The 27,152-nt window shown below is 45.9% G+C and overlaps 1 protein-coding gene and 1 pseudogene across 1 annotated transcript in view; one reads left to right on the top strand and one right to left on the bottom strand.

Moving 5' to 3' along the window:
- Positions 1–26,883, bottom strand: part of LOC147434968 (GTP-binding protein BRASSINAZOLE INSENSITIVE PALE GREEN 2, chloroplastic-like) — a 71,962-nt gene extending 45,079 nt beyond the window's left edge. The window contains exon 1 of the mRNA XM_086491338.1: positions 25,182–26,883. Within this exon, the coding sequence (XP_086347464.1) occupies positions 25,182–26,744 (1,563 nt within the window). The 5' untranslated portion in view covers positions 26,745–26,883. The remainder of the gene's footprint in view (positions 1–25,181) is intronic.
- LOC147434969 (secreted RxLR effector protein 161 pseudogene) lies at positions 411–5,634 on the top strand (annotated as a pseudogene).
- Positions 26,884–27,152: the final 269 nt, after the last annotated feature.

Below are 27,152 nucleotides of genomic sequence, written 5' to 3'. Positions count from 1 at the left end.
CAAAGGAGTAAGAGTAAGAGTAAGGAAAGGGGAAATGCCAGCAAAGGCAAGAGTGATGTGACTTGCTATCAGTGTGGCAAGAAAGGTCACAAGAAACCCAATTGCAGGTACTACAAAGCCGAGTTAGAACGGAAAAAGAATGGCGGAGACAAAAAGAAAGAGAAGGAAGCCAAGACAGATACACAGGACAGCTCAAAGGACAAAGAGAAGGCCAATGTGGCTTCTAGTGTTGTGATTGAGGAGCTGTCAGATGTAGAGGACATCTTGTGTGCCACTCTGTCAGATGATGATGCTTATGACCTTGATGCCTCTCTTAATGTTCATACACAGGACATGTAGATATGTTGATAGCTGCAAAGAAAAGAAGCATTGTTGATGCTCTTAAAGGGCAGCTGAAATCTGCATTTTCAATGAAAGACCTTGGGGCAACTGAACATATAATTGGAGTAAGGGTTAGAAGGCAAAGGGACCAGAGCATATTGTATTTGTCGCAAGAAAAGTACATTGAAAAGGTGCTAGACAGATTTAACATGGCTGAAGCAAAGCCTCTTGGCGTGCCATTACAGCCACATGTCAAAATCTCGAAGGATGATTGCCCCAAGTCAAAGGAAGAAGCCAATGATATGCAAAGTGTACCTTACGCTTCAGCCTGTGGTTCACTTATGTATGCTATGGTTGCTACTAGGCCTGACATAGCCCATGAAGTGGGAGTTGTGAGCCGGTTTATGGCTAATCCAGGCAGGTTGCATTGGGATGCAGTGAAGTCCATTATGAGGTACTTGAAAGGGACTAAAAACAAATGCCTCTGCTTGGTAAAGGACCATTGGAGTTGAAGGGATTTTGTGACTCTGACATGGCCGGTGATGTGGATACACGAAAATCCACAAGTGGTTATGTGTTCACTTTTGCAAGAGGTCTTGTTTCATGGCGTTCTAGATTGCAAAAGATCGTTGCATTGTCTACTACAGAGGCTGAATATATTTCGACCACTGAGGCTTCAAAAGAATCCATTTGGTTAGCACGCCTATGCAGTGATTTTGGTTTGCCTAACAAGGCACCTATGCTTGGTTGTGATAGCCAGAGTGCCATATGTCTGGCAAAGAATGCCATGTTTCATGCACGCACAAAGCATATTGATGTGCGTTATCACTTCATTCGAGAAGTGCTTGAGGATGGCCGTATTACATTGGTTAAGGTCCATACATCACAAAATCCAGCTAAAGCTCTCACTAAGTGCTTACCCAAAGCAAAACATCAACTATGCATACAGATGGTGGGAGTCACGTAGCTTAAAGGCGCCATTTATGCCTTTAAGTGGGAGGTTGTTGGGTTAAAGGCCCAAATGACTCCCTTTATGTACATTTTTCAAGGTTACTAACCTTTGGCCAAGATCACATTGAACTTGGCCACTAACTTAAAATTGGTCCTATACTTTTAATAAAGGGAATGAGAGCCCAAACTCACACACTCTTAATATTCCCCTTCAAAATATCGAGCGCTCTCTCTCTCTCTTTGCTACTTCGATCCCTAGCGCCCCACTTCTGCATATCAGTGCCTCCTCGCCAAGGCACAAGTCCTGCACATCTCCTCGAGCTCTATCACTTGCACACACTGCTGCGCGCTCATCAATAATAAGGTTGAATGGTCTCCGAATCGTGTTTTTTGTGGGTATTAGAGTCAAAAGACTCTAGTACTACTTGTATTCAAACACATAACGCTTAAAAAAAACAATATTTGGGTGTTTTTTTAGCCTCCCATTCCGCGCCGTTCCCGTTCCGAATCCGTTCCCGTTCCCCCGTTCCGCAGGGAGGCCCGTCGTCGTTCCCGTTCCGCGTTCCGGGTAACTTTGGTTGTTTCCCTTTGCTATTCTATTCATCCTACAAGCAACCAAGACACTAGATCTCTTCTCTAACAAACGCAGCAGCTAAATTTTATCTTTGTACATATGTTTGAGAAGTCTACTTATGTTTACTTTTAAGCATGTGCACACGGCATCTTGCATGATCTACGAGTGTGAGTCTACTTAAACTCACTCTCAGGTTTATTGTAACTGAACTCAATCCTAAAGTAATTGGGTTGAGTAGAAATCTATTTCCTTCGCTGGGGGTTGCCCATCTTCAACCCTCATTCTGCCTCTTGTCTTTTTGAAGTGTTGTCTATTAATATTTTGTCAAGTTCTTTAAGCATTAAGCACTCTTAGTTGTACAAGCTCTTACACCATTTCTTTCATGTTAGGAAGAAGATAAGGCCTGAACACATGGTCAAGATATTCATGAGCAATATCTTTAAATATCACGGGATGCCTCAGTCAATTGTCAGTGTGACAGGGATCCACGTACGACGAGTCTTTTCTGGAAGGCATTGTTTGAGAATATGGGCATACGCTAAAATTCTCATCTTCGTTTCATCCGCAAACTAATGGACAATCAGAAGAGGCAAATTCTATTGTCCTAGATCTACTCAAATGTTATGTGTCAGAGCACAAGGCAACTTGGGAACAACATCTTCCATTGGTTAAATATGCTTACAATAACATTGTGCATACGTCAACAGGTAAGGCTCCATTTGAGATAGTGAAAGGAGGGAAGAAAGTCCCGCCCATTTTGCAGACTAAGGACAAGATATTTGAGGCAGACAAGTATGTGCAAGATATGGATGAAACATACAGGAAGATAAAGATTGCTCTTGAGAAGACTCAAGTTGCTGATCGTCAACGTCGTGAACTTGTATTTTCACTTGGTGATTGGGTGCTTTTGTGCCTTGAAAAGGTCAGGTTAAGGAAAAGGAAAGGCAAGGAACATTAGTTTCCTAAGCTCAGTATGCGATATTATGGTCCTTTTCAGATTTCACAAAAGATCAGCGACATAGCTTACAGGTTGAAGCTATCAGAAGGCTGAAAAATACATCATGCTTTTCATGTCAACCTTCTAAGACCTTTTATTGGTGACGTGCCAGAGAATATGCTTGATGAGGAACAGCCCAAAGTGGAAGAATTAAATGAGATTCTTGTTCATGAACAGATATTGGCACATAACGAAAGAAAGGTTAGAGGAAAGGTTGCAAGACGCTATTTGGTGAAGTTCAAGAACTATCCATTGTTGGATGCCAAATGGATGGAAGAGTCTCAATTGGTTGATTCACCTCAGCTATTGCAATTGTATCTTGAAGCCTTTCAGATGGAACCCACAGTGACTTGATGTAGCCTTTTTGGAGCAAGCCAAGAGCATGGTTCATGATACTCAAGAGAGTAGTTAAGCAATTGTATCTACTCTTTCCATACACAATTAGCTAGAGAAGTTTGTGCTTGAGAGTACACTAAAAGACTTCTATGCTTGATATATGTGTCGTAGTCAGGTTGTTTAATCGTCCAACACTACATTTCCGGAAGCATGTATATCTTGGATTCCCATCATAGAATATATGTAATATTAGGAGATACGCATGTATTATTGGCATGCAAGCGCGGTCGCTTGCAGTATTTCAAGGGTGGGTTGTGTCACCAGGAGGTGTATTTTTCCTGTTGCCTTCCGTAAATAAGTACTAGATATTTTTATTTATTTTTATTTTTACTTGTTTTCCTCGAAACCTTGCAAAGGTGCAAGTGGACATTGCATGGCCAGTGTGAAACGGTTGCGTCCGAACAAGTTTCTCACATCGGGAGTCTAGGTCGGTCAGTCTGGGACTGGTTGGGCCAGTTAGCACTTAATTCTGATGAGCATGGAAACCTGTGTGCGCCAAATGAAGTCTGGGCCACTCGGAAAGTCACATATAACTTTATAAGACAGTGGGAACTAGGGAATTAACTCAAAAGGGACAAACTGGACACATGGCGGCTCCAGGCAGTTTTGCCACCTCCAGCATGCAGAGGGGGCGCCCAGTTTGAGAGGAGGCTGATTTTTACACATAAGTGACCTACAGTGTGTGTGAGTAGTGGGTGCAGGTCTACAGCTATAATGGAAAGCTTTCCTTCTCCTCTGTCTCATGTAGCGCGATGACTTGCTCTCATGCATCTCTCTCCCTCCTTTGGCACATATGGTAATGCCCCACTGGTTGGGCTACTCAGATGAATATGTACAGTTCAGGGGGTTTATGCGTGTTTGCCAAGACAAGAGCCTTCTGAACAAGAACCGGATTAGCTAATTGCTAATCCCCCACAGGTACGCACAGTTCCATCGCGAAAGATTGCGAGTTTGGAGAGTTTTCTCGCGTGAAAACTCGTCCAATTCACAGGGGAACTATCCCATTGCGTGCAGGAGCCCTTGGGACACGCGTAGGCGTGTTCGCTTTGCTAAAAACGATCCGAAATAGGGAATTACAGCCTGTGTGTTTTCCTGCAGGTTTAGGGTTTCCCACCTAAATTGCAAGGGAACACCAAGTAGCCTCGTGAGAGCCTTGGGATGCATGTACAGGCTTTTGAGCACCCGGCAGTGAAAAACACAGAATTACAGCATGGTGAATTTCTGTGACAGCTCACCAGAAAGCTTCCAAATAGCGAGGGAATCCGCCCTAGACAGGTACTTTTGACCTATAGGGGTTTTTGCGCTGTTATGCTGCCGAAATCAGGTCGGAAACCTGTGTTTACAGCCCTCGCCAGGTTTGGACAGCTTTGTGAAAGCCTGTACTAAGTGGTCGGATCGTCTACCTTAAATCGAATAAAGGAATACCGAAAGGGGCGCCAGTCTTTGGGGCCTACAAGATGTCGGTCTCGTGTGCGCAGTGACATTCTAGTCGCTGGACGCATCTGTGTTCTCTTTCCTTCTCAGTGCTCTGTGTAAAGTTAACAGGTAATTGAAATAGTACCGCCCTTCTACGTTGTATAGGCCGGTTATACCGGCAGTACCAAGTACCAAAAACCCACAGTACCAAGCACCAAGTCAGTATCCTTCAATATCTCAATAGTACCAAGCCTCTGCATCAAGTACCCATTAGCATCTCAACATTTAGCATCATTGTATCAGCATTGTGCAAGAAATAAAGAAAGTACTTGCTCTGGCAACAGAGCAAGAGGGCCGCCTATTAGATTTACACCACTCTGCTGCTTCACACGTCTAAGGCATACGTGTACGGCTAGTATGTCTCCGGGCTGGCCACCCATAGTCTAGGTTGTACCTAGTCTGGCCGCCCGAGTTTGGGCCGATCACCCACTTTTGTCAGGGCGCCCACATAGATATTTCCATATATCATTTTTCTGTTGGGTCGTGGGGATTATTATCAGGCCTTGCCCTACCTCCCCTTGGGCACCTATTTATGGGGGCATGGGGGTACCCACTTCCACATCTCTGACTACCTCATCTCACAGAGATCACACATCTGATTGTATAGGGTCTTCTGCTCATGGTAGTCATGGGGGGCTGATCGCCCCCCATGAGTGTCTACTGTCTCTCTCTCTCCTCTCACGCTTCCCCACACGCACACTCTCACATGGTATCAGCAGCTTTAGGCTCTGCCTATTCTAAGGCACTACATCGCTTCAGGTTCTTCTCCCAAGGGTTGGATCAGCCAGGGTTTTTGCAAATGGAGCCAGATCTTCCAGAGTTTTACATCAGCCAAGCAAGCGCAGAAATGGGAGCCATTTCTGTCTCGGAGGACCTTATCTCAACCTGCGTTTTTCGCAAGAAACATCAGATCTACTGATTTCCCTGCTAGCGCTACACTTCTGGGACAGTTTTGTCGCTGGAAATGCCCCTCCTCCATTTGCGTTTTTGACCTTCATCTGCGTTTTTGAGTTTTCAGCCCATTTTCGGCGGTTTTATTGGTCACTTTGTGTCATTACACCTTCCACAAGTTGCTGGGCACCTAGGGTACCCATCAAGCTTTTGTTTTTCCAACAGACAGAAGGTTTTCGGTGCCAAAAAAGTGCAGCAAAAGTGGGCTGCAAATTGACCTTCGTTTTTGCAACAGGAGGGCAACGCTCAGCTTCTGGAAGCCGGATCTCGCTACCAACTACCCGGCTTTGCATCTGGTGCATTGCCGGCGAGTATCTTCTCCGTCTTCATCAGATTTCAGCCATTTCCCTTGCTATTTTCTCTGTTTTCAGCTCTCCGACGGCTGTGCACACAAAGAGTAACCTTCCCTACACTTGCACCGCTCCGGACCCTGCCGGGAGCGTACGAGCACGCTGAAAATCGCTGGACAGCAGCGTTTTCATCACCTTGCAGTTGTGTTTTTTGGTGGACAGCAACCACATGGCTTGTATTTTTCATAGAGGATGAAGTTACCTCCTGCCAGGACACCATCTGATGGTGGTCTGCGCGGTCTCTCAATGACTGCAGCAGTACATGGTATCTCCGACGTCGGCTTGATCATCTACGGGCATACGATCCCTGGGAGATCCATTCATTCCAGCCATCATTCGGCGGTTGCGCACTCCAGAGGGGGTGGTGAGTTGTGGTTTGCTATGGACACACTTATGCACTCATCGGAGGAGTTCACACGAGATATGGCCATGCTCATGGCATATGGGATTCCGACATTCCCAGAGAAGACACCACCATCTTGGGTGGACAGACACTTACCACTTGACCTCGACACGTCAGATCACTTGCTTACACAAGAGCATCTACATGGACTTAGGGAGAGGTTCTTGGATCTCTTCTTGGACAGGTTCATTGCTTGGATCTACAGACTAGAGTGGGACTTCAGTGCTTTGGACTCTCTTGGAGAGTTTACCCGCGAGATGCGGGAGATCAAGCATTACGCGACTACATCCGGACTCACCCGGAGCTTGGCTTGGATGGTAGTGCAGTTGCTCTTCTACTCTCCTGCTCATTTGAATTGCTACCTTCAGAGTTGCTTACACTCACCCTCGCTAACCTTACAACAGACTCATCCCCCGACCTGGGCAGTAGGCCACTCCTAGCTCATTCACATTGAGAGCCACACCGAGATGCGGTTTGGTGGCGTTGTTGGCGTGGATTCTGTTTTGGTTGACACCAGAGGATTGGAGGCAGGAGATACAGGCAAGACGGCGCACACAGATTGGTCTGGCCTTTCCTCTTCTCAAAGGATCTTCACAGCGCAAACTTCTCGATCTGGCTTCCCTACTTCTACAGGATGATTACAGTGCAAACAGCTTGGTCTGACCACACCTCTTCTCAGACGCCCTTGCCCTTGACAGCACAGACTATTGAGTCTGGCTTTCCCCTCATCTTGGATTAGCCTACCTACTGACAGAACACCATCCGGTGGTGGTTGTCACGAGGACATGGCAGTTGTTAACTATGTCACGAGGATGTGGCAACTGCTAACTTTAATTGTTGGTTTCTTTCCAATGGGTTTTGTTTTATTTTTAAGACCCTCTTTTTGAAGTAGCAAACAGTCGGACATTGTATGGCCAATGTGAACGATAGTTTCACCCGCAGACGGGAAGTGGTCGGCACTGGAATTCGTATAGTAAGAGGATGTCTACGCTCATGGCAAGATCATATAGGTCACCCCGTCGCACTTAGCAAGTTGGTGGATACTAGGAAGTGAACTCAATAAAGGCCTAAAGTCAAGGTGTGACTACCAATAGAAAGTATCCGACAGTTGGGCCACATTGCACTTTTGGATGCGGTCCCAATGAGGATAGATGGTCAGATGACCAGTGGGAGCCCAATGGAAGCATCTCCTAAAAATTAGGGAACTGCTATTTTGGGCCGTGAAATGTGTACGCGTCATTACCTTCGGTATGACCAGGGGAACATCTTATTACTCTGCTGCAAAGTCAACTGATGCACCAGTTGAGCGATTTTTAAGCAGGAAGCCCGATGCGCGGAAATTGCATGTATGAGTGCCAAGAGGCACTTTTTGGTCAATTTACCAAGTTTGGGAGAAGAGAACTCGCAACTGACTTTTCAGAGCAGTTTTGGAGGCTGATAACTGTGATTTTCAGCCATTTCTCTCCATTTTTGAGCTTCCCATGACTTTACCTTGGACCAAGGAGCTCATTTTCAACATTAGAAGGCAACAGGGCTGTTTTGCTGCGTTTTCAGCGATACGCAAGTTTTGGCAGTGTAAGGATTCTAGTCGCTAATCCTTAATTAAGTACTTAAACTCATGATTAAGACTTAAGAAACTGAAACTGAACTCCGAACAAGACTTAGAAGACTCTGTGTTTGATTGATTGAAAGTGTGATACAAGGGTTCCTTTTATAGGAATTGAATAGTCATCAGTGAAGAGGCATGTCTCTTTGTGAAGAGACATGACTTTAGGCGAGAAGACACATCCTTTCGGCGAAGAGCTGTAACCATTGGGTGAAGAGTCGCATCCGTAAGGTGAAGGGGTGTGACCAGTCGTCGAAGGAGTGTGGCTTTTGGCAAAGAGGTATGTCTTTTGGGCGAATGGGTGTGACCATTCGAGAACAGGAGTCCTCCTGGGTTAGTCACACTTCGCATCTGCATCTGTAATGAATCAAGAAGAGTGTAACTAGTCACAATCGTGACATTCCCTCCCATTTACATTAAAACCCCGTGTTCAGATGAAAGTCTTCCGCTTTTCAAAGAATTCTTGAAGGAGGTTTGGGTACTGCTGCATATCTTCATCTGTCTGCCAAGTTGAGTCTGACTCATCAAGATCCATCCACTTGACAAGAAATTCTGTTGTGATCTTTCGTCTTGTTTCTTTTTGTCTTACATCAAGAATCTTTTCTGGAACAAGAATTATGTGTTCATCTTCAATTTCTGGCACATAAGAAGATAAGTCTAGAATTGGCAAATCTCCTTGTATGTATTGTTTGAGCCAAGAAATGTGGAAAGTTGAATGAAGTTTTTCCCATGAGAGTGGAAGTTCCAACTTGTAACTGACAACTGAGTACTTCTTGATTATTTTGAAAGGTCCATAGAAGCGAGGGCACAGCTTTGGAAAGACCGATTTCACCGTTTTGTAGCGATGAGGTGCTACATATAATAAAACCAAATCTCCCTCTTGGAAATCTGCATGTCGTCGATGCTTATTGGCTTGTTTCTGGTACTTTTGTTGGACATGAACCAACTTGTCACGTACTTGAATAAGTACATCTTGCATTTCTTGAACCAACTGATCTGCTAGAGCTACTTTGTGTTGAAGAACAAAGTTTGTCGGTATAAGAGGAGTATGCCCATAAGCTGCTTGGAATGGAGTCATGTCAGTTACTGAATGGATAGAGTTATTGTATGCGAACTCTACAAGTGGCAAATACTCTTCCCATGATCCAATCGAATTTGTATGTAACGCCGAAGCATTTCTTCCAAAATTTGATTCACTCTTTCTGTCTGCCCATCAGTTTGAGGATGGTATGCTGAGCTGAATAACAAATTTGTACCAAGGGATTTGAAAAGGGATGTCCAAAAATATCCTGTGAATTTTGGATCTCTGTCTGAAACAATAGACTTTGGTAATCCATGTAATCTGAAAATGTGTTGCACAAATAATTGCATAACGTCTGGTGCCGAGGCAACTTTCTTGCAAGGAATAAAGTATGCCATCTTTGAAAACCGATCCACCACTACGAGAATCTGTGCATTGCCTTTTTGAGAACGAGGCAATGTAGTGATAAAATCCATGCTGACACTTTCCCATCTTTCTTGAGGTACGGGCAAAGGATGAAGTAACCCTTGAGGAAGTTGTCGAGAGGCCTTCATTGTTTGACAGGAATGACAAGCTTTGACAAACTTAATAACATCTTGCTGCATTTGTGGCCAAAAATATGTTGCAGATAACAATCTGTATGTCTTGTTGATGCCTGGATGAGCAGCAAAAGGGACTTCATGATGTTCTTGGATCAAAATTTTCCGCAATGGTGTATTGTGTGGAACACAAATGCGATCGATGTAATACAGCAAGTCATTGACAATGGTGTAAGCTGCGAACATATTCATCTCTGCAGGAGTCGGAGTAGAGGATTTAAGGGCTTGAAATGCATCCCCAAAATCTCGATCTGTCAAATACTCATGCTTGAAACAAGCAGGTATTTCCATCTGCACACCGGAAATGGCAAAGTTGATGGGTCGAGGAAGACGGCTTAAGGCATCTACAACTGCATTTGCGAGGCCTGGCACGTATTGAATAATCATATGAAAATTTGCCAAGAACTCAACCCATCGTCCTTGACGAGGATTCATCACCGGTTGAGTAAAAATGTATGTCAATGATTGATGATCTGTCTGCACCACGAAATCTGCGCCAAGAAGATAATGTTTCCAAGTGCGGTAAGCATGAACAATGGCTAAAAATTCCTTGTCATAAACTGGGTATCTCATTTGTATGGCTGAAAATTTGCGGCTGTCAAAAGCAATGACACGCTCATTCTGCATAAGAACACCTCCAGAAGCACGATCTGACACATCGATCATGACCTGAAAAGGTTGAGTAGAATCTGCAATAGCCAAAACTGGAGTTGTCGTCAAGGCATGTTTAAGGGCTTTGAATGACTGTTTTGCTTCTTCAGTCCATTGAAGTTTATCCTGCTTGGTAAGCTCAGTCAAAGGAGCTGCAATGTTGGAGAATTTGTGGACCTTGGTATGATAAAAGTTTGCAAGTCCCAAAAAGGAGCGCACATCTGAGATGGTGAGCGGTAAAGGCCAATCCACTATGACCTGTATTTTCTTGGGATCGACTGCAACGCCACTGGCAGAAATAATGTGACCAAGGTATTCCAGCTGATTCTTGAAGAAATCACTTTTCTTCTTATTGATGTATAGCACATTGGTTCGCAAAACTTGGAAGACAAGCTTCAAATGTTCCTTGTGATCAGCCATCGTTCGACTGAAAACTAAAATGTCATCCAAATACACGATCACGAACTTGTCCAAGTATGGTCCGAATATTTCGTTCATCAACGTCATGAAAGAGGCCGGGGCATTGGTTAACCCGAATGGTAATACCAGAAATTCATAGTGACCATACTTTGTGCGAAAAGCTGTTTTGTACTCATCACCAATGCGAATGCGAATTTGGTGATACCCTGATTTTAGATCAATTTTGGAGTAGATTTTTGCTCCCAATAACTGATCAAATAACTCGTCAATGCGAGGCAGGGGAAACTTGTTTTTAATCGTCAACTTATTCAAAGCACGATAGTCGATGCAAAGACGCATAGATCCATCCTTCTTTTTGACCAACAGAACAGGAGCTCCAAAGGGACTTTTGCTTGGGCGAATATGACCTTTATCCAACAAATCTTCTAGCTGCCGCTGTATCTCTTGAGACTCTGAGTATGAAACTCGATAAGGGGCTCGAATTGGTGGAGGTTGGCCGGGGATCAAATCAATGGGATGATCCACAGGACGCCAGGGAGGCAAAGTTGTTGGTAGCTCGTCGGGAAACAAGTCCAAATGTGGTTGAAAGAAGGGTTGTTGCAAATAGGCAATTTTTGAGGAGGATTTAACTTCTGCTTCTTCTGCATCGGGTTTAACATCTCTTAACATGATTAAGGCAATAGCACAATCACGTTTTCGAACCAGCCGTTTGACTTGTAAGCAGAAACCAATATAATGGGTTTGGCACTGAAAAGGCCACGAAGCTCTATTTCCTGTTGCTTGTGAAAGAGCCGAATTGAGTGATCTCTGAAGCTGATTATTGGATCATACTGAAATAACCAAGATTGGCCAAGGATCAAGTCGTAATGTGACAAGGACATAACTGAAAAACCAAGCTTATCTTGGTAATCCTGTATCTGAAAATCTAGCTTTTCAATTCTTTTGTTGCACTCGAGGAAGGAACCATCAGCAAGTTCTACTTGGTAAGCTGCCTCACTAGGTTGAGTTTGAAGGCGCAATTTAGTAATCAAAGATGTGCTGACGAAATTAGTAGAACACCCACTGTCCACAAGAACGTTGATTGGCTGCTTGCCAACAAAGCCAAGGAGGCTGAGAACCTGATTCGAAAGATCCACTGGAGCAGTAACGTGATTCCGAGCACTCATCATTAAGGCACTTACAACCTTGGAAACTCGAACACACCGTACTGCCTGTTTGCCTTTGTCTGGGACAGGAGGTTGGTTGTGGATAGGTTCTGCAATTGTGGTCTCCATGTGAGAATTCTGGCGAGGATTTGAAGGATTTGGCTTCTTGGGGCATTCATACCATCTGTGATCTCCATGACAAATTGTAGGAGTTGGAGGTTGAAGGAGCTGATGAAGAGGATTGCTGTCCAGAGGATGTATTCGGCCGAAAATCACGACGACCATTCCTTCTCTGATTGGGACGATTGTTTCGTCAATTCTGATTATTTGCCGAAGAGGAGGCTCTGGAAATGGCTGCTTGTCCAGAAGATTGGGGTCGGAAAGAAGTTTGTCCAGCAGAGTATTGTCTCGAAGAGTGAGCTCCTGAGAAAGAACGCTGATTCTGACCACCTTGTCCTTGGTAATTACGTTGTGAAGAGCTTGCAGAATTGGAAACTCGATCACCAGGAAGGAAACTTCTGAGTGGGCGCCGATTGTCACCAAGACGCTCAACATAAGCGATTGCAGCATCCAATGTGACAGGGTTAAATTTACGGACATCATCTCGCAGAGGCTCAAGTCCGTCAACAAAACTGTGGAGTTTGTCGGAAGGACTAAGTGTCTCTATCTCAAGAGTTAATTTCTGAAACTCTGAGATGTACGCGGCCAAGGAGCCAGTTTGGCTCAGGCGGCGGAGAGAAGACTAGGCGTGGAAATCGGCATTTGCAGGCTCAAAAGCCTTGCAAAGAACGCGCCGGAATTTGTCCCAAGTAGCGGTGATTTTTCCATCTTTGATGCGGCGACGCCACCAAAGGAATGCAGTATCCTTCAGTAGAGAACTAGCCAAAGCAACTTTCTTGCTTTCAATGAGATCAGTATTTGAAAAGTAAACCTCCATTTTGAAAAGCCAATGGTCCAGCACGCGCTTATCGCCGCGACCGTTGTATGGCTCGGGCAACTTTGCATCTATCTTCTTTTTTTGTGCTGTGTTTATTATCTTAAAAAGATATTTCAATTCAGGATTGTCTACCTCTGGTTCCGGAGCGTCGACTCGTTCAGGAATTGACTCTGCTACTGAAGAAACTGAATGGGTAGCTGGCTGTGTCCTCGAAGAAGAAAAGGCCTGCAGGACATCCAAACGTGCGGTCATCGATGCAAGACCGGTGGAGAGGGCCTCCTGGAGGACGAACATCTGTTCTCTGAGTATGGCTATCGGATCGTCTGGTGCAGCACTGCCTGTCTCTGACATTCTGACGGCTCAGAGGGAATATCTCGAAGAAGCTGGAGAGGTGTGGTTGCCGTAAAAAGGTGAAGCTGCTGCTGATGCTGCGTCCCACTCCTCTAAGAAATCTGGTCCAAGATCCGAATCCTCGATATCCTCCACCTCGTCGATAGGAGGTGTGTCGTCTGGCGTCAAAGGCGTGTAGTCCGGAAGCTGTAACTCGTTGTGAACCCGAACTAAAGGCTGCTGGGAAATGATGTCGTTTACTGAATCCACGCGACACTCCGTCAGAGAATAAGCCAAGTGAGGGTACCGGCTCAGTATGTGCTCGTAGTGTGGCAAATGAAGAGGCTCGCATGTAACGATGATATGCCACACCACCCAGCCCTGTGAGCGCGAGGCATGCCGATGAGTGACATAAACCAGGTAATTTTGGGGCAACACTGCTGGCTGTAATGCAGGTACAGGAACAGGCTCGGGTGCCGGAATGAAGTCGGGAACCTGTCTTTCCTCTGGAACTGGAACTGGAGACGGGGAATCCGAAATGAGAATGACTTCCGGTTCGAATGCGGGTTCCGGTTCGGGTACGGGTTCTACCTCGGGGGTATCTGGTATAATTATCACTTCGGGAGCCGGAGGAGGATTTTCTGGCAATATTTCTTCGGGTACATCGTCTATGTACGAGAGAAAATTGACGGGAACATTGAAGGCATCGTCGTCCATGACTCTGAACAAGCCCGCGTGCACGTCTGTTGATGGCCAGAATTGGTGGCGCGGGAAGTTAGCAGAAGAGGGTGCGCTGAATTTTTCTCCTCATGGCAATGTCTTGCCATTTGCGCTGGCTGCCGCTGGCCTCTTGGCATTTTTTTTTAACTTTTTTTTTCCACAAAGGGGTGCCCAAGGGTGCCCACTTACAATTAAGTTGGGCGGCTGGCCTAAATTTTATAAAGTGAACTTGTGGCCTTGGTTAATAAACTTCAGCGCTGGTTTTTTTTAAATGAAACGCTGCGCTGCAGGTTTTAAAAAACGTAAGCTGATGCCTCTTCGTAAACAGCCAGCGCTTCCTTGTGTAGGCTGCCGTGAGCAAGTTGCCGGGTGAAGGGTCGGCCTGGAGGCTTGGGCTCGTGGCTGATGCGCAAGGAAGAACCACGCGAAGCGTCACCTACTGTTGGAGATTCTTACTCCAGAAGTGCAATTGGTATGCCACAACACTCACGCTTTCTGCCATCTTCTGCTTAGCTTTGTGTATGTGTTTGAGAAAAAAGTTACCTCATGCTGACATGGGTCCTGACCATCTTTCTTCTGCTTCCCTACAACTCCGGGAAGGGGGAGAGTAGCGGTGAGGGTGAGAGGCTCACAACCTTCGGGTCCCGGGAAAAATTTGCTCTGATACCACTGTAAGGATTCTAGTCGCTAATCCTTAATTAAGTACTTAAACTCATGATTAAGACTTAAGAAACTGAAACTGAACTCCGAACAAGACTTAGAAGACTCTGTGTTTGATTGATTGAAAGTGTGATACAAGGGTTCCTTTTATAGGAATTGAATAGTCATCAGTGAAGAGGCATGTCTCTTTGTGAAGAGACGTGACTTTAGGCGAAAAGACATCCTTTCGGCGAAGAGCTGTAACCATTGGGTGAAGAGTCGCATCCGTAAGGTGAAGGGGTGTGACCAGTCGTCGAAGGAGTGTGGCTTTTGGCGAAGAGGTATGTTTTTTGGGCGAAGGGGTGTGACCATTCGAGAACAGGAGTCCTCCTAGGTTAGTCACACTTCGCATTTGCATCTGTAATGAATCAAGAAGAGTGTAACTAGTCACAATCGTGACAGGCAGCCATGAAGATCTTTCCCTTTTTGCATCTATTTGTTCACAGATGCATTACAGGTCAAGGGCAGAAGAGGGGACGCTAGGGGGATGCTTCATTGAGAACCAGTCACACAGGTTAAGAGCTATGGAGTGCTTTCTTTCCCTCTTATGTACAGTGTGGTGCCAGGAGTGATGCCCTACACGCTACACACTGCTCTCTCCCCCCCCTACGTGCAGTTATGTGATGCCCCACAAGAGGGCTCTTGTCACCAGCGTGTGACTACTATCTATCCTTTTTGTTGATTTCTTTCTTATTATCTATTTACTTTCACTTTTTGGAAACACCCCTCGGGAAATCTAACTGCCCTGCATTGCATAGCTAGTGTGGAACTGTCCAGAGGGAGTCCAAGCCTGAGGGCAAGACAGCACTAAGGTTGGACAAGGACTATGGTTAGCCAAGTGGGGTCATTGACTAGCCAAAGTGGAATCCTTTGCTACAGAGGCTACATTTCAGTTCTGGATGTGGCCGCAGTGTACAAAGAGGGTCGGATGACCTAGAGAGATACAATGGCAGCATCTCCTAAAATTTAGGGAACTGCTATTTTGGGACCTGAAAATGTCTTCGCGTCATTACGTGCAGTTTGACATGGGGATCATTTTGTTACTCTGTGGCCAAGTCAACAGAGGCTGCAGGTGAGATATTTTTAGACCCGAGGGTCTAAAGCGGGAAAATGCACAAATGAGTGACACTTGGCACTTTGAGGCCAGTTTACTACTTATAGAGAAGGCAAAAACGTGATTTATAGTTGGGAGGCTCATTTTGCAAGTCTCTGTCACAGGTTAAGAGCTATGGAGTGCTTGCTTTCCCTCTTATGCACAGTGCGGTGCCAGGAGTGATGCCCTGCACGCTACGCACTGCCCTCTCTCTCCCCTTTGGCAGTATGTTATGCCCCTCTAGTGGGCTTTTCATTTGACCAATGTACAGTTGTGTGGGTTCATGCGCGATTGCCGAGGCAAGAGCCTCTTGCACAGGTACTGGATTAGCTAGCGGCTAATCCCCCCGCAGGTACAGGTGAATTCGGAGAGGTTTCACGCCAGAAATCTCGTCCGATTCAAAGGGCAAGTAGCCCTACAGGTGCGGGAGCTCGAGGACTTGCTAGGGATGCGACCGGCACGCGAAACAGAGCCCGAAACAGTGAATTACAGCCTGCTGTGTATTTTTGCAGGTTTAGGGTTTTGGCCCTAAACGGACCCTAATACCCCCAGGAGGTTCGGGGACGCAAGGGGACCGCTGTACAGGCGATCTGGCGCATTTTCAGGGCTGAAAACAGAGAATTCAGCGTGCTGCAGATTCTCGCCAGGTTTTGCAAAGTGCCCGTATGCGTCGGGAAAGTCGGTCAATGCGTGGGAATACTGACCGTGAAGGGTTCTAGTACAGTTATGCTGCCGAAATCGGGCTGGAACAGAGGAAATTCAGCCGAGTTTGTGCGGGGCAGCTTGTAGGAACCACAGCGTTTATTCCCTCTTTTGAACAATAAAGAAATACCGAAAGGGGCGCCTAAGTTAGGGGCCAATCTGGTGTCTGTCTACTCATACAGGTGCAATCTAGCAGCCTGTATCCCTCTCCCCTTTGTTGTGTCTTGAAATTACAGGTAAAATAGACGACTAATAATGGGTGAAAGCTAAATCAAGGTTTAAAGTAAAGTTTACCGCCCTTTTTGGATTGAACAGGCCGGTTTCATGGTTCCATCGACGGGATTAAATCACTTTTTCCCATAGAAGTGAGCCTTGGTCAGTTTTGGGCTTGAAGACACAGGGGATCATGGATGCCTACAACAAAAAGATCACTATACAGAGCAGGGGAAAGACTCACATTCTGGATGTAAAGCTTAAAGGGGAGTCTATTCCTACTATATCAGCTTCTGCTATTACTTCTGTAATGAAAAAGCATCTTTCTGCGTACTTGGTTTTTGCACGTGAAGTGTCAGATTGTGATGAATCAAATTTATCTGTGCTAGATAAAGAAAGGTCAATGTTTTTACAACAGTATAGTGACTGTTTTTCCGATTCATTACCGTCTCAATTACCGCCAGAGAGACCCGAGGACCATGCGATAGATTTGGTGCCAGGCAGTAGCCCACCAAATAAGCCTCCGTACAGGGTTAGTGCGGCTCAGCAGAAAGAGATAATGGGCCAAGTACAGGAGTTGTTAGAAAAGGGGCTGATTCAGCCCAGTTCATCTCCATTCTGTTCTCCAGTGTTGTTGGTGCAGAAAAAGGATGGCTCATGGCGTATGTGCATCGACTACCGTGCACTAAACAAGAATACCATCAAGAATAGGTTTCCTATACCTAGAATTGATGATATTATGGACAAATTAGAAGGAGCAGCCATGTTTAGCAGGATAGATCTAAAGAGTGGGTATCATCAGATCCGCATTAGATCAGAGGATGTGCACAAGACTGCTTTTAGAACGACGTTTGGCCTTTACGAATTTTTAGTGATGCCCTTTGGTCTCACAAATGCTCCTGCTACGTTCAATAGGATGATGGACAGAATTTTCCGTCCACACCAGCAGTTTGTTGGTACATTCTTTGATGACATGATAGTCTATTCAAAGAATGAAGAGGAGCATAGGCATCACTTGGCCATTGTGTTCAAAGAGCTACGCAGTCATAGGTTGCTCATCAATGCAAAGAAAAGTGAGTTTTTTCTGGAAGAGATTCACTTTCTGGGACACATTGTCTCAAAGGATGGTGTCAGAATGGATCCTGCAAAAGTCGAAGCGATCAAGTCATGGCCAAATTTGAAGACGGTGCATGATGTCCGAAGCTTTTTGGGACTATGCTCCTATTACAGAAGGTTTATCCGAAATTTCGCTGAGATTGCTTCACCTTTACATGCTCTTCAAAAGAAGGCAGTCACCTTTAGATGGACACAAAAAGAGATTTCAGCTTTTAATCTCTTAAAGGAAAAGATGACTTCAGATCCAGTCATTGTGTTGCCAGATCTTAGGAAGTCATTTGTGGTCCAGTGTGATGCCTGCGGTAGTAGCATTGGTGCAGTGCTAATGCAAGATGGCAAGGTAGTAGCCTATGAGAGCAGAATTTTGCAAGGGCCAGAGATGACCATGCAGGTCTATGAGAAAGAATTACTGGCTGTGATTCATGCGCTCTTAAGTTGGAAACACTACCTGCTAGGTGCAGACTTTGTTGTCCAAACGGACCATCAGACCTTGCGATACTTCTTGACACAGACAAAGTTATCTGAGAAGCATATGCGATGGGCAAATATCTTGTCCATGTTCCATTTTCAGATTGTGCATGTGGAAGGCAAGAAGAACGTTGTGGCTGATGCCTTGTCAAGGAAGCCACAAATTTCAGCTGTGTCGATTCCTTATCATCATGAACTTGATGATATGAGAGAACAGTATGCAAATGATGAAGATTTTGCAAGGGTCTTCGAGCAACTAATGGATGGACAACGTCATGAACACTATCTTCTTAAAGACGGGTTCATGATGATGCATGGCAGATTGTGTGTCACAAAGCCATTGCGACGCAAAGTTATGGAAGAGAGTCATGTCCCACCGTATGCAGGGCATCGTGGTATCGATGCTACAGTTAAAGCGGTTGAGACATTCTTCTATTGGCCTACATTGAGAAGAGATGTGGATGCCTTTGTGCGAGAATGCCTAATATGCCAAAAGGTCAAGTTTGACAGGCAAAAGGCACCAGGGTTATTGCAACCACTACCTATTCCAGATAAACCATGGGAAAGTATTGCTATGGATTTTATCTTTGATCTTCCGAGAACGCAGACAGGAAACGATGGTATTTGGACCATTATTTGCAGATTCAGCAAACAGACTCATTTTATTCCTGTCAGGAAGAAGATAAAGCCAGATCAGATGGCACGCTTGTTTATGAGCAATATTTTCAAGTATCATGGCATGCCACAGTCGATTATTAGTGACCGTGATCCACGCATGACTAGTTTGTTCTGGAGAGGCTTGTTTGAGAATATGGGTACCACGCTCAAATTCTCTTCGTCATTTCATCCTCAAACAGATGGGCAGTCAGAAGAGGCAAATTCTACTGTCCTAGATCTGCTGAAGTGCTATGTGTCAGAGCATAAAGGAAGGTGGGAGCAGTATTTGCCATTGGTGGAGTATGCATACAATAATACAGTGCATTCATCAACTGGCAAGGCACCCTTTGAGATAGTTGAAGGTGGCAAGAAAGTTCCTCCCATACTGCATACAAAGGACAAGATATTTGAAGCAGATAAGTATGTTCAAGACATGGATGAAATGTACAAGAAGGTCAAAGTGGCCTTAGAAAGGACTCAGGCAAAGCAAAAGAAAGCAGCTGATCGTCACCGTCGTGAAGTGGTATATTCACTTGGTGATTGGGTGCTTCTACGGTTTGAAAAGGCAAGGTTAAAGAAGATGAAGGGCAAGGAAAGACTGTTTCCAAAGCTCAGCATGCGTTACTATGGGCCTTTTCAAGTGTGCGACATAATCAGTGATGTTGCATATAGGCTGAAATTGCCTGACAGTTGGAAGATTCACAATGCGTTTCATGTGAGTCTTCTCAGACCCTATGTGGGTGATGTGCCAGAAGATATGCCAGCTGAAGATCAGCCGGAAGTCGAGGAACTTGACGAGATCTTGGTCCCTGAACAGATTTTGGCACACAAAGAAAGGAAAGTAAAAGGCAAGGTTGCTAGGCGTTACTTGGTAAAGTTCAGAAACTATCCACCAATGGATGCTAAGTGGATGGAAGAAGGTGAACTTGCAGAGTCACCAACTGTGTTATCACTTTACCTGGAAGCCTTCGATTTGCAACCTACCTTGACCCCTTGAGTTTCAAAGCTACATGGATTGTCAGTGTGACAATGGCTTCTGAAACAAATGATGTACATGGTATTTAAAGTGAGCTCAAATCAAATACCTGTTACATGAATGTTAGAGCTGTACAGATTGTCAGTTTGGCAATTGCTCTTATGGAATGTCCAAAAGTTTGGTTAGTGCTATAGAAGTGAGTATTTCTTGTCAGTTTGTCAAGGATACAGTGATTGCTTCTATTGAAGAGTACATGTGTAACTGCATTCTTAAACTGTCGGTTTGGATATGCTCGAAAGTGTTACGGGATCCAACGTGTACTATAAGACAGTGGCAAAATGTGCAGCTACCATTTTGTCATTGGAAAGTTAGTGACTCAAAGCAATGGCAGAGTGCGAAGCTACCACTATGTCATTGGGACAGGGTTCACACGCAGGCAATACATGAGTCGACGAGGTGTTGAATACACCAGGGTTGACAATGAGCATGTATGTGTCGTATATGTGTCGACAGGTGTTGACAGTAAGCATGTACGACATAGATGCAAACGAGGACGTTTGAGATTTCAGGAGGGGGGTATGTCACCAGCGTGTGACTACTATCTATCCTTTTTGTTGATTTCTTTCTTATTATCTATTTACTTTCACTTTTTGGAAACACCCCTCGGGAAATCTAACTGCCCTGCATTGCATAGCTAGTGTGGAACTGTCCAGAGGGAGTCCAAGCCTGAGGGCAAGACAGCACTAAGGTTGGACAAGGACTATGGTTAGCCAAGTGGGGTCATTGACTAGCCAAAGTGGAATCCTTTGCTACAGAGGCTACATTTCAGTTCTGGATGTGGCCGCAGTGTACAAAGAGGGTCGGATGACCTAGAAAGATACAATGGCAGCATCTCCTAAAATTTAGGGAACTGCTATTTTGGGACCTGAAAATGTCTTCGCGTCATTACGTGCAGTTTGACATGGGGATCATTTTGTTACTCTGTGGCCAAGTCAACAGAGGCTGCAGGTGAGATATTTTTAGACCCGAGGGTCTAAAGCGGGAAAATGCACAAATGAGTGACACTTGGCACTTTGAGGCCAGTTTACTACTTATAGAGAAGGCAAAAACGTGATTTATAGTTGGGAGGCTCATTTTGCAAGTCTCTGTCACAGGTTAAGAGCTATGGAGTGCTTGCTTTCCCTCTTATGCACAGTGCGGTGCCAGGAGTGATGCCCTGCACGCTACGCACTGCCCTCTCTCTCCCCTTTGGCAGTATGTTATGCCCCTCTAGTGGGCTTTTCATTTGACCAATGTACAGTTGTGTGGGTTCATGCGCGATTGCCGAGGCAAGAGCCTCTTGCACAGGTACTGGATTAGCTAGCGGCTAATCCCCCCGCAGGTACAGGTGAATTCGGAGAGGTTTCACGCCAGAAATCTCGTCCGATTCAAAGGGCAAGTAGCCCTACAGGTGCGGGAGCTCGAGGACTTGCTAGGGATGCGACCGGCACGCGAAACAGAGCCCGAAACAGTGAATTACAGCCTGCTGTGTATTTTTGCAGGTTTAGGGTTTTGGCCCTAAACGGACCCTAATACCCCCAGGAGGTTCGGGGACGCAAGGGGACCGCTGTACAGGCGATCTGGCGCATTTTCAGGGCTGAAAACAGAGAATTCAGCGTGCTGCAGATTCTCGCCAGGTTTTGCAAAGTGCCCGTATGCGTCGGGAAAGTCGGTCAATGCGTGGGAATACTGACCGTGAAGGGTTCTAGTACAGTTATGCTGCCGAAATCGGGCTGGAACAGAGGAAATTCAGCCGAGTTTGTGCGGGGCAGCTTGTAGGAACCACAGCGTTTATTCCCTCTTTTGAACAATAAAGAAATACCGAAAGGGGCGCCTAAGTTAGGGGCCAATCTGGTGTCTGTCTACTCATACAGGTGCAATCTAGCAGCCTGTATCCCTCTCCCCTTTGTTGTGTCTTGAAATTACAGGTAAAATAGACGACTAATAATGGGTGAAAGCTAAATCAAGGTTTAAAGTAAAGTCTACCGCCCTTTTTGGATTGAACAGGCCGGTTTCAGCTCTTCATCTGACTGATGTACAGCTGTGTGGTTTCATGCTTTTGTGCTGAGGCAAGAGCCTCCTTGAGCAGGAACAGGGGTAGCTAACTGCTACTCCAAAGCACGCACCGGTGAGGGTCGTAACCTCACCGTACAGGTGCGTTTTCAAATTGACTGTTTTTCAGCCATACGGATGCCAGAACCATTGGGAATAGTGCCCCACTGGCAGAGGACAGTTAGGGGAATGTTTGAGGCTGAAAACTGGGCAAAAACCAGTAAATACAGCGTGCTGAATTTACTGTTTTTGGGCAGGAATCAGAGGGTTTATGCCAGTGGAAGTGAGTTCCAGCAGGGGAATTGGTTTCGCGCAAGTTTTGGGACTGTTATGCTGCCGAAATTTGGCCAAATCAAGTGGTATCTAGTTGGATATAGACAAAGGATTCCCAGGACTCTACTTTGTAAATTTACCCTCTCAAAGTATAAAGAAATACCGAAAGGGGCGCCAATTTTGGGGCCTATAAGTTGTAGACATCTGCTCGGGGCATTCTAGCTTCCGAGCCGTGTGTATTCAAGTGTTAATTCCCGTCACAGGTTCTTTTTGCAAAGTGCTCTGTGTGTGTGTCATTTGCTCTCTGTCACAGGTTAAGAGCTATGGAGTGCTTCCTTTCCCCCTTATGTACAGTGCGGTGCCAGGAGTGATGCCCTGCACGCTACGCACTGCTCTCTCTCCCCCCTATGTGGGCTGTTCATTTGACCAATGTACAGTTATGTGGGTTCATGCGCGATTGCCGAGGCAAGAGCCTCTTGCACAGGTATTGGATTAGCTAGCAGCTAAACCCCCGCAGGTACAGGTGAATTCGGAGAGGTTTCACGTGAGAAATCTCGTCCGATTCAAAGGGCAAGTAGCCCTACAGGTGCGGGAGCTCGAGGTCTTGCTACAGATGCGACCTGCACGCGAAACGGAGCCCAAAACAGGGAATTACAGCCTGCTGTGTATTTTTGCAGGTTTAGAGTTTCGGCCCTAAACGGTCCCTAATACCCCGAGGAGGTTCGCGGACGCGAGGGGACCGCTGTACAGGTGATATGGCGCATTTTCGGGGCAGAAAACAGAGAATTCAGCGTGCTGCAGATTCTCGCCAGGTTTTGCAAAGTGTCCGTATGCGTCGGGAAAGTCATCTAGTGCGTGGGGATACTGACTGTGAAGGGTCCTAGTACAGTTATGCTGCCGAAATCGAGCCAAAACAGATGGAATTCAGCCCAAATTGTGCGGGGCAGCTTGTAGGGAATCACAGGTTTTATTCCCTTTGTTAAAGAATAAAGAAATACCGAAAGGGGCGCCAACCTTTGGGGCCTACAAGTGTCACTGTCTGCTTGGAAGCATTCTAGCTTCCTAGCCGTGCTATTTGTCTTGAAGTGTAATTCAGTCTCAGTTACAGGTTCCTTTTAAGTCATTGCTTTGTGTCGTAAAGTCAAGTGTTGAAGAATCAGTTGAAAGCTAACGCCTACCGCCCCACGGGCCGGTTTCAATGGTCCATGCGGTCTCTCGGTGACTGCTGCAGCTTATGGTAGCTTCTACAGTGCAGATTGTTTAAGTCTACCTTTCCTTGTTTCGGAGGACGTTACAGCGCAGATTACTACATCTTGCCTTCCTGTAGTTTTACACAGTTTAGCCACCTAGCCACACCTTGGGTTGCAGGTTCATGCATCGACAGGCTTCCGATCAGTCTCATGACAATTCCTAGGCTTCTCCATTTTCTCCAGACGGTTTGACTACAGACACCATAGATCCTATTGGGCGGGACACTTGCAGGTCTATTGGCACTCCTTTCACGACAAGGAGTTGTTTTCACACTCAGTTCGGGACATTCTCGCCGTATCTTCACCCTGTATCAGCGGAGTACAGCAGTTTGTTACACTCCTCGTGAGGGCACTTTACCATGGAGATTTCTTGGCGGTCAGGACACCCCAGACTGCTGCTACACTCACAGAGTTCGCCAGAGTATTGTCCTTCAGGGGGCATCGCAACAGACATCTTCATCATTTGCCTCACATCTTCTTCGGCTTCATGCGGTTTGTTCAACATCAGGTGCTAAGAGGGGGTGTTAGATTTACACCACTCTGCAGCTCCACAGGTCTAGGGCATACTTGTATGGCTAGTATGTCTCCAGGCGCCACCCATAGTCTAGGTTGTACCTGGTCCACGGCCGCCCGAGTTTGGGGCCGGCCGCCCACTTTTGTCCGGGCGTCCATATATCATTTTTTCGTTGGGTCGTATCAGGCCTTGCCCTACCTCCCCTTGGGCACCTATTTGGGGGCCAAGGAGGTACCCACTTCCACACCTCTCGCTATCTCATCTCACAAAGATCACACATCTGATTGTATAGGGTCTTCTGCTCATGGTAGTCATGGGGGGCTGATCGCCCCCTCTTCACCAAATCCAACATTTGTGTCTATTCTCTCTCTCTCTCTCTCTCTCTCTCTCTCTCTCTCTCTCTCTCTCTCTCTCTCTCTCTCTCTCTCTCTCTCTCTCAAGCCCTTGAGGGTGGCGTGGTGTCGTCTCTCTTTTCCCTCTCTGTCTCTCTCGTTCATTGTGTTCAGTTCAGTTCTCTTTTCAAACGAAGTAAAGTAACCTTTTGTTTGTGCGGAGCACTAGGTCCGACCTAAATCCTTACTTCCGCTGCACTTGACATTTTCCTGTGCTACTAAAGACATCAAGGCTATAATGGAGCTCAATAAGTCTCAACTTTTTGCAACCATCGAGACTGCCTCAGAGACTGTCATAGTACCCAAAACATGCCAATCCAGTGGAAAGTATGTAGTTGTAGGCTGTAGCATCTCGCAAAGTTTCCAGCAGCCACCTCGTCCAACTGCTAGTGTGCGCATGCATATGAGTTGCATAGATTACGACGCTAAAAGTATCTTCTATCTCTTTATTTGCCAGAGATTTTGGGATTTTTGTGCTATTAACCTTAACCGATGCATGGAGTGCAGCAATAGCATTGCAAAAGCTAGATATAGAACTAGTGCCATTTGATAAGTACAGATTGTACTTATGGAATGCTCCAACCTAGATATAGTACTTCGAAAGGCCAATGCCACTTGATAAGCACAGACTATACATATGGAATGCTCCAACTTTAATCTACAAAAGGTCCCAACTTTTAAACGGTGCCATGATACCTATTTTGCCTTCAAAACTGTAAACACACATTTCTACTTGGACTTTAAGAGTATAAATTACAAAACTATGAAAAAATAGCAATTATACAATGATTGAGATACAGTGAACATAGTTGCCTTTACAGTAGATAGAAAGCAACCATACAAAGTAAGTTATGTCTTCAAAATGACTAACAAAAGAGAGAAACCTTACCATAACTCGGTATGTTCGTGGCCTCAACTCCTTACGGACTTGCACAAGCTTTTGCTCTTCCCTGTTTAACCTTACAGTAATTTGGTGAGGGTGTAAGAGTCCAGGTGTATCAAATAGCTTAGCATTGGCTGGCAATATACCCCCTAGCCTCACCAACCCGAGTGTAGTGCCAGGAAGGGGTGCCTCTGTCAATTGAGTAGGTGGTGCCCCCTCTTCAACTTTTGCTAATGCATTTATTAATGATGATTTTCCTGCATTTTGTGCCCCAACTACCCAAACTTCACCCCTTGGACCTGCCATTTTCTTGATGGATTCCAACACAGCCTTCACCCCCCAACTCTTTATACAGCTCACAAGGAACAATCCACTGAGGTTGGGTGCACCACCATCTCTAGCCCGTCTTCTAATCCAAGCATCTAATCGAGAAGGAGAGATCTGCTTTGGAAGAAGATCAATTTTGTTTGCAACAAGTATGAGACGTGGAACATTACCCGATCTATTATCCTTCCAGGATTCAGCTTGTGTCTCTATAAGCTCAGATAGGAGAGCAGCTGCTCGTCGAGGAAAGGAACCATCAAAATCAGAGGTGTCAACGACCATAACCACGACAGTCCTTGCTGCATGTGTTCTTGATAAACGGGCACCAACTGTGCGCTCAAAATCAAAATCAGGAAGTAAACTTTCCTTAGTTGGGTCTTTCACCTTACCATAATTGCGCAGCTCATGGCACCGAGCACAAACAACAAGCTTCTCAGTATCTGCTTTTGCCTTGTCTTCTTTTTTAATTTTCTTTTTCCGGCCGAATTGCAAGACAGGGCCCCCAACCTGATTCCAGCCATCTTCAGTAACAGAGCCAAAACCAGGTCCTGCAGGACCAAAACCCTGTAGGCTTTTCTCCCATTTCTCTTCTGCTTTGAACTCCTCTTCTATTGCAGCCTCATCCAGCTCTCCATCAAGCTCAGGAAGAGTGTCACCCCTTGCATCCACTTTTACCCATGTCCATCCCGCCATGATCTTGGATTTGTCTACTTCCTCTTGGTCTGAGTCTCCAGCTTCACTTATACCATCATCATCATCATCCCCTTCCTCTTCATCATCATCCTCATCAGTATACACTTCCTCATCCAACATAGCTGAAGCAGCACTCTGTTCATCAGTTGCTGCTTCTTCTTCTTCGATAAGTCTCCGAGGTTTCGTGAAGAACCCAGCAGCATTTGGGTCTTTTTCCTGCATACGAACCCCACATCCAGGGCATGTATGTGCAGTTTTTGAAGAAGCCGAATTTTTTTTTCCTTTAAGAGCCGGCTTCTGCTGCTTAGAGGATGTGGCAGACTGTCTTGCAGGGGTGTTAGACATCGCAGTAGCGCCAGCAGAAGCTACGGAGGAAGACGAGAAGAACTTCTTAGTGAAGGGCAAGCGGTCGAAGGTAATGACAGGCAGTTTTAATGCTGTGTAGCGAGCCTCCGGAAGCGTCGCGATGGCTGTCGGAAGTGGGCAAGGAGAGAAAGAAGCCGCCATAGCCAGCGGTTGTAGAAGGAGTCGAGGTGGCCCCAATCCCCTCATTTGTCACATCTTCCTCCCTGCAAAACTCAAAATCTTCTCTTCCTGGCGCTCCAGCAAAACCCAAAACCTCACTCCTTAGGGTGGGTTCAGACTGAGCGGCGGAAGAGAGAGGGAAAGGGCCGTGCATATGGATTGCATCTTCCGGACCCAACCCGGACGCCTCTAAAAGAAGCAACCAGCTCCCCAGCAACGCACAGGTCCTCCGCACTTTGAAGGTGGTGTTTTGCCGCTCAGTATGAACCCACCCTCAGGAGCAAGAGTTCAGACGACGCGACAGCAGAGAAAAAGAAAGGCGTGTGTGTCCAAGTTGGCACGTTTCTACTTGGGCAAAAGGAAGAACCACATTTCTAGGCCCGCCAAGATTGTCGAGTCCCCAGGGGGATTCACAATGTAAATCCTTTCAAAACA

This window comes from Adiantum capillus-veneris, chromosome 19 (genome assembly GCF_014529385.1).
Source record: "Adiantum capillus-veneris isolate H3 chromosome 19, ASM1452938v2, whole genome shotgun sequence".
NCBI classification, from domain to species: domain Eukaryota; kingdom Viridiplantae; phylum Streptophyta; class Polypodiopsida; order Polypodiales; family Pteridaceae; genus Adiantum; species Adiantum capillus-veneris.
The sequence above is the reverse complement of the archived record's forward strand: the minus strand, read 5'-3'. Positions and strand labels throughout refer to the sequence as shown.